The sequence below is a fragment of the Saccoglossus kowalevskii genome, chromosome 1 (genome assembly GCF_978046115.1).
Source record: "Saccoglossus kowalevskii chromosome 1, keSacKowa6.1, whole genome shotgun sequence".
NCBI lineage: Eukaryota > Metazoa > Hemichordata > Enteropneusta > Harrimaniidae > Saccoglossus > Saccoglossus kowalevskii.
Genome location: NC_140641.1, coordinates 14,017,156 through 14,024,882, shown reverse-complemented (window position 1 = coordinate 14,024,882; position 7,727 = coordinate 14,017,156). Strand labels below are relative to the sequence as shown.

The window sequence follows — 7,727 nt, the reverse complement described above, 5'->3', positions numbered from 1 at the left end:
GCTGACGCGGAACTTATGAGGCTTAGGGTCTCAACGACGTAGGTGGTCGCGTTCAATTATACGCAACGGTGCAAGCCCGTGCAAGGTTGTTGACCACTACTCGCCATCAACAAGTAGTTCAGAGTGGTGATCGTCGACTCACGGAAAGAGCGAAACATACACGAACGTGGACAATGAACTTTTATATGTTCAGAGGCGGCGGCACGAAATGTTGCATTGGGGAGAGATATGCTCACCAACCTCACGCCTGAGGCGCGATCTTACAAGGGGGTCCGGGGGCATGCTTCCACTTAACAATTTTGAAATCTAGACCCGATGAAACGCTGTTTCCTGCATTTCGAGGGGCAAATTTTGCTGACACAAAGGGTTTCAGCACTGGCCACTGTGTTTGTTATGCGCACAGAATCCCCATAACGATAGAAAGAGAGAAACTTTCCAAGGCTGGACTTGGACTCAAAAAGTATAGTTTTTAAATGCACTACATAACATGATAAATGCACTACATATCATGGCAAATACACTACATAACAAGATAAATGGACTACACAACATGGTAAATGCGATACATATCATGGTAAATGCACTACATATCATGGTAAATGCACTACAAAACATGATGAATGCACTACATAATATGGTAAATGCAATACATAACATGATAAATGCACTACTGCAACATATCATGGTAAATGCACTACATAACATGGTAAATGCACTACATAACATGTTAAATGCACTACATAACATGATAAATGCACTACATAACATGATAAATGCACTACATAACATGGTAAATGCACTACATAACATGATAAATGCACTACATAACATGGTAAATGCACTACATAACATGGCGAATGCTATACATAACATGATAAATGTTATGCGCTACATAACATGGTAAATGCACTACATAACATGATAAATGCACTACATAACATTATAATTGCACTACATAACATGACAAATGCACTACATAAGTCATGGTAAATGCACTACACAACATGGTGAATGCTCTACATAACATTATAAATGCACTACAACACAAGGTAAATGCACCACATAACATGGTAAATGCGCCAAATAACATGATAAATGCACTACTGTAACATATCATGGTAAATACACTACATAACATGGTAAATGCACTACATAACATGATAAATGCACTACATAACATGATAAATGCACTACATAACATGATACATGCACTACATAACATGGTAAATGCACTACATAACATGATAAATGCACTACATAACATGGTAAATGCACTACATAACATGATAAATACACTACATAACATTGTAATCGCACTACATAACATGACAAATGCACTACATAACATGGTGAATGCTCTACATAACATTATAAATGCACTACATAACAAGGTAAATGCACTACATAACATGATAAATGCACTACATAACATGGTAAATGCACCACATAACATGGTAAATGCACTACATAACATGATAAATGCACTACATAACATTGTAATTGCACTGCATAACATGATAAATGCACTACATAACATGGTAAATGCACTACACAACATGGTGAATGCTCTACATAACATGATAAATGCACTACATAACATGGTAAATGCACTACATAACATGATAAATGCACTACATAACATTGTAATTGCACTACATAACATGATAAATGCACTACATAACATGGTAAATGCACTACAAAACATGGTGAATGCTCTACATAACAAGATAAATGCACCACATAACATGGTAAATGCACCACATAACATGGTAAATGCACCACATAACATGGTAAATGCACCGCATAATATGATAAATGCACTACATAATATGATAAATGCACTACATAACAAGGTAAATGCACTACATAACATGATAAATGCACTACATAACATGGTAAATGCACCACATAACATGGTAAATGCACTACACAACATGATAAATGCACTACATAACATTGTAATTGCACTGCATAACATGATAAATGCACTACATAACATGGTAAATGCACTACACAACATGGTAAATGCACTACATAACATGGTAAATGCACTACATAACATGGTAAATGCACTACATAACATGGTAAATGCACTACATAACATGGTAAATGCACCACATAATATGATAAATGCACCGCATAATATGGTAAATGCTGTGGCTTTCCATACAGTACTATCAACTGCATACATGTCCAGATTGGCATTGTCTGTTTCAATTACAAAATTGTTCATATGAATGATAAATAAAGGCATATGGTACTCTTGTCATGATTGGTGTATTTTCATACACCGGCTGTAAAATACATTATTTACACGAAATTCTAAACGCACACTGTGCGAAGGCATATTGTATTTTACGTCACAGTATATATTATGGCAATCGCCTCGCCACTTAATCAGGCGTGTTACAGACCACGTCACACTCACTGCGCCAAAAATGCATTTCGAAATGACGTGTGATGAACACCCGGTTCACACTGAAATCCCGGTTATCACTGGATGTGTTTGTAAAAATCAATTCTTCGCCAGGCTGATGCTCTTAAAATAAGGTGTATCAAATTCTATCAACTTTTATGTTTCTGTTTTAAGATTTATTCGGTATAATAATCCAAACAGCGGTGGACATATAGTATTAGAGATCCTCAGAGCCCATTGTCAACCTTGACTTCGCCTCAGTTGACAGTGATCTTTTGGGTCGCTAAAACTGTACGTCCACTTTCGTTGGGGTGTACATTTGTATAATGTCGACCATGTTTTAACAAAGTAATGAAACTGTCAACTCTGAAAGAAAATCTCAGAAACTCTACTCGACTGATCATTCAGGAGTTGCACAATTTACGTGATTTGCAACGTAAACCGACAACAAACTCATCTTTTTTTCAGTTAGTAATGCCCCGACTGCGTGATTTTGGTGATCGGTGAGCCTTTTTATCTTGAAAAACTGCGTGATCTGTCCTGCTTGGGTCGCCATTTAAAAAACAAACGTTCTACTGTATTTTCCTACACCTACTGTAAAATATTTTATTTTAGCTGGAATTAATTTTCACTAAAAACACATTTTTGGGTGTATTGTATGGAATTTATTTTCACTGATTTTTGGCGAGTGGAATGTAAAATATAGGAAAAAGGTATATTCGCTGGATTTTATTTTAACTGAATCATTCCTTCAGCGAAAATTAATTCCAAGCGAAAATAAAGTATTTTACAGTATTAAAGCGGGGGAGTCGTCACCTGCGCATGCGCCAGATGGCCATATCGTGTCATTGTTTACAAACAAGCGTCTGCCCATGAGCATTTGCTTTTTTATCGTGTGTTTGGGACCCAATTCCCGTGCGTGCGCAGGTGACGACCCTCCCGATTTAAATACACACTGTCGTGGTTCAATCTGACAAGGGTTAGTTTGGAGGGGTAACCCGAAACAAACATTTCTTGGCTGGCGAAGATGATGACATACGGCCACCTTGAAATGCACGGTAATATTCGTGTGCATAATACAAACTATATGCTCTCAGTATAATGTGAGCATAGATTTTCAACCGTCATACTTTGAAAACATAGCAACTATATGTCTCTACCCAACTGTGAACTTTGGCTTTGGGGATGATTTCATTATTTTGCACAGGGCTCCGTGTCGGTTTTCGTGCTGTGCGTTGGACCCGTGGAATCGACTGCAGTATCTGCTGCTACTAGTAGCGCCGGTATAACGGGAGTATTTCAAGCAGTGTACTTCAGTGGTTCCTGTTTATCAGCAGCGATTACTGCACTGCACGTCTGCATATGTACCTCAGTATATGGTACAGTTCACTGGAGTCAGGAATCAGCATCGGATATTACAGGATCAAGTTAGCTCACTTTCCTGACTGAAAGTTTCCACACATCTGACTGCATTATGGGCATGTAAACAATAAAATGTATCCAACGAAATGATTGGTTATCTCGAAAACGTGGACATGTGAGTGTATTGAGGATGCCAATTTTGGTAGTGAAAAAAAATTGTTATTCAAGCTCTTGACTTGGGTCAATGATGTCATATTTATTTTCATTGCCAACAACACTGGGCTCAGCACATTCCATGGTATTTCACAACTATCCGAGACATACCATTATTCTACAGGGGGAGATAGGATCTATGTATCTCAAATTCTGCTGACAACACATTCAACAGTCTAAAAATAAGCACGTGCAATGGGTTGTTTTCATTCACACAGCGAAGGATCCGTTTTCTAAAAGTACATTTCACTCACAATTTATGTCAGAATACTTTGAGACACAATTCTAAATTGTTGATTTGGATGGACAATAATCACTTTAAAATCTTTTACTATTTTAAGAATTCATAAATTGTATTTTTTTATACAAACAAAACAAAGTTTCGTTTAAAAATAAATATATCTTTCTGGAACCCCAAATTATAACATCTAGATCATCGAAAAATGTACGTTTAAAGGGTGGTAGTCGTCACGCCACGCATGCGCGAGATATATGGGTCTCATATTAACAAAGATGGCGACTTTGGCTGTTGTGCAGCTCAACGAATACAAACTGAGACATTAATTAGACATTTTTAGGTGATTGCAAGGTATCGAAGGAGTCACCGGCGGTAATGAGTGAAAATCACGTCAAGGTTAAACCGCATACTTGTGATTTCCATTAGAAGAGCGCATTAGTTTGTGGGAAAATAGACAAATGTCGCACATGCGCGGCTCGACGACTACCACCCTTTAAATATAAGTGTTTTAAAAACGGCATATATTGCACCGCGTAGCATAATCCAATACCACGACAGATTAAGAGCTTATTCAGTTATGATATAACATTACACAAGGTAATATAATTACAAACTGCATTATAATTGTAGTAGACCATACACATAGTAACTAATTTGTTGTAGTACAGCCAGTCTGTCACTATACATAATGATATATGTAGTATTATTTACGTGATTACCACAGTGAGAATTGGGTCAACAAAATCACGTGTTAGTAGAACTCATAACAATATTCTCCGAGTCAAAGAGGGAGATAGATTAACAGTAAGTTACCCCACCTCGCTCATTGCCTTTGCCTTTAAATCTTTATGTTTAGTGTGATATTTATTAGGCTATTGTAATTTTACCAATTTGTAGTATATGCTCAATTAATTTATAAACGCCGTCAATATAAGACTTCAACTTATGTATTATTTTGCAGTGAGTGCTATGCCGAAGTTCCTGCCGGTACAATTCCTGACACTTTTCTGTCTCGCCACTCAAGGTTGTATGATATATGATACATACTTGTTGTGTTAGTCGCCTACGGGAAATGAATTATACTGAACACACTGGACTTTAATTACCAAACCCAACACAGACACCACAATGTACACATACACAGACATGATATTAACTGCGTCACATCAAAAATGATTGCCATGTAACAATATATCTCAGACATGAATATGAAGCTTGAAACACTGCAAAAAAAAGTGACGTTGTGTGGCAGTGACCACGTCACCACGCGTACAGTCCCAAATATTGTATTTTCATGTTATTTTAATTCTTTCCATGTGGATTAATTCATACAACTTAGAAAATATTACTTAATGAATATACATACATATTCATTATCTTGATATAGAAGCCAAAATCTAACAACTCATCCCTATTTTTAGTCAGTAGCGACACCGTATGTTGGAATGGTACAATATACGAAGACTTAGGGTGCTTCACAAATGATCCACCATGCAATAACACTAACTTCCTTCCTGACCACCCTGGTGTCATTAATACTGGATTCTGGCTGTATACGAGACATAACCCAAATGAGCGTGACATTGTTAGTAGATATGATCCAACAAGTCTATCCAAATCCCATTTCGACAAGACGAAGGATACCAAATTCATCACTCATGGCTGGTTGAGCAGTGGCGAGGGTGAATGGCTACATCAAATGAAAGACACATTTCTCAATTCGGTATGTAATTTGTGTGTCACTCACTCATTCTCATTTACACATACGCTCACCAGCCAAACGCATTATCAAAAAATTGAAGGATTTTCAATCTGCATTCTTTCCTCAAGACAGAAGATCTAAATGTCTTTATCGTCGATTGGCAAGGTGGATCAGTTCTTATTTATCCCAAGGCAGTAGCCAACACTAATGTGGTGGGTGCTGAAATCGACGCCTTTGTACGCTTCTTAGATTCTGCGGTAGGATACACGGGAGACATGGTTCATTTAATTGGCCATAGTCTTGGGGCACATGTCTGTGGCCATGCTGGGGAGAGAATGGAACGTCTCGGTAGGATTAGTGGTATGTGTATGCATCTTATACATCAAATAGTTGAACTCAATTGTACTTGTTGTAATTTACGGAGTATTACGTTTACTTGGTTCAGCAGTAGCCTTAATTCACACATGCTTCAAATCTAGCTCTGTGTGTAGAATGGTAATTGTCACCCTTCTCATGTTTTGACATCATGCCTATGTGTGAAGACTCTGATTTGTTCAAGGCACCGACCCAGCTGGTCCAAGTTACAAGGATGAAGAATCAGAGTGTAGATTAGACCCGAATGATGCAAAATTCATTGATGTTATACATGTTGACGGTGATGGAGCTGGCATTTTTGACGCGGTAAGATTTGAAAAATAATTATAATTATTTTATAATAAAGGTACACCATACATAGTTTGGAACAACCTATCATACGAGTATGAATGGCAATATGTATGCCTAACAAATTTAAAACAATATATATATATATATATATATATATATATCAATTATAATTACTAACGCACAACAAATAACACAAAATAATAGACAATAAAGTGAAACACTATACGTTTCATCGTGAAATTCGCGTAAAATCAATATACCCATGAAATGATGTCCTGGGGCATCTAACGTATAATTCTGAATTATTTTGCACTATCGTTTTTGTATCATAGTCGGTATGAAAGACTTATAAAGTTTATATTAAAATGTATTTCACAGAGCGGACATGCAGATTTCTATCCCAATGGTGGTATCAGTCAACCAGGGTGCATTGATAGTAAGTTTGCTACTTGACAAACTATTGGTTAACTTATTCATATTACGCGTTCAATGATAGTATATTGATATCATTATATTACTCTAAAATCGCCTGATCGTCTTGATTGTTTTTGTTGGTTTCAGATGATTGTGATCATGGGCGTGGGCCTGAATATTACATTGCGTCTATTACTGATTGCCTGTTCGAAGCATACCCGTGCGATGACATCGAAAACTGGGAGAGTTGCACAACATGCAATTCTGGATGCAGTATAATGGGATATCACGCTAACTTTCTAGAATACGGCACCTTTGCTCTCTCCACTACGTCAAGCTACCCGTTTTGTTGATATATGTTATTGTTGTGAACTGTGAAAATTAAATAAATATTCAAACAATCATTTCCATTTTTCATTGCACTTTTCAATGCACTATGATTTGTACTAATTCTGTGGCCGTATTATAATATTGTTCATATTATCTAACAAGCCATACATTAGTCATCGCCAATTGGTCACTCGTTATAAAGACTACTGTAAAACATGTCTTTTTTCGCGAGCATGGCTTTTTCGCGAATTTAGCGAGAGAACTGATTCGCTAATTCAAGATGTCGCTAATGAGTTTCTCATCAATTCAAAATGGCCGACAATAACAATAACAAGAGAGATTTGCTAAATTAACATTTCGCTATTACGTCATTTTACCAAAATTCG

At 37.0% G+C, this 7,727-nt stretch overlaps 1 protein-coding gene across 1 annotated transcript; it reads left to right on the top strand.

The window, feature by feature from the left end:
* Positions 1-2,450: 2,450 nt before the first annotated feature.
* Positions 2,451-7,415, top strand: LOC102806771 (pancreatic lipase-related protein 2-like). The gene is made up of 7 exons (XM_085496474.1): positions 2,451-2,504; positions 3,624-3,843; positions 5,651-5,952; positions 6,060-6,291; positions 6,491-6,612; positions 6,976-7,033; positions 7,159-7,415. The coding sequence occupies exons 1-7, from the start codon at positions 2,451-2,453 to the stop codon at positions 7,362-7,364; spliced, it is 1,194 nt and encodes a 397-aa protein (XP_085352600.1). The 3' UTR covers positions 7,365-7,415.
* Positions 7,416-7,727: the final 312 nt, after the last annotated feature.

Coding starts and splice junctions, on each gene's coding strand:
- LOC102806771 (XM_085496474.1), top strand. CDS start 2,451: ATGACGTGTGATGAACACCCGGTTCACACTGAAATCCCGGTTATCACT. Junction 3,844..5,650: donor ATCGGATATTACAGGATCAA/GTTAGCTCACTT, acceptor CCCTATTTTTAG/TCAGTAGCGACACCGTATGT. Junction 6,292..6,490: donor ACGTCTCGGTAGGATTAGTG/GTATGTGTATGC, acceptor GATTTGTTCAAG/GCACCGACCCAGCTGGTCCA.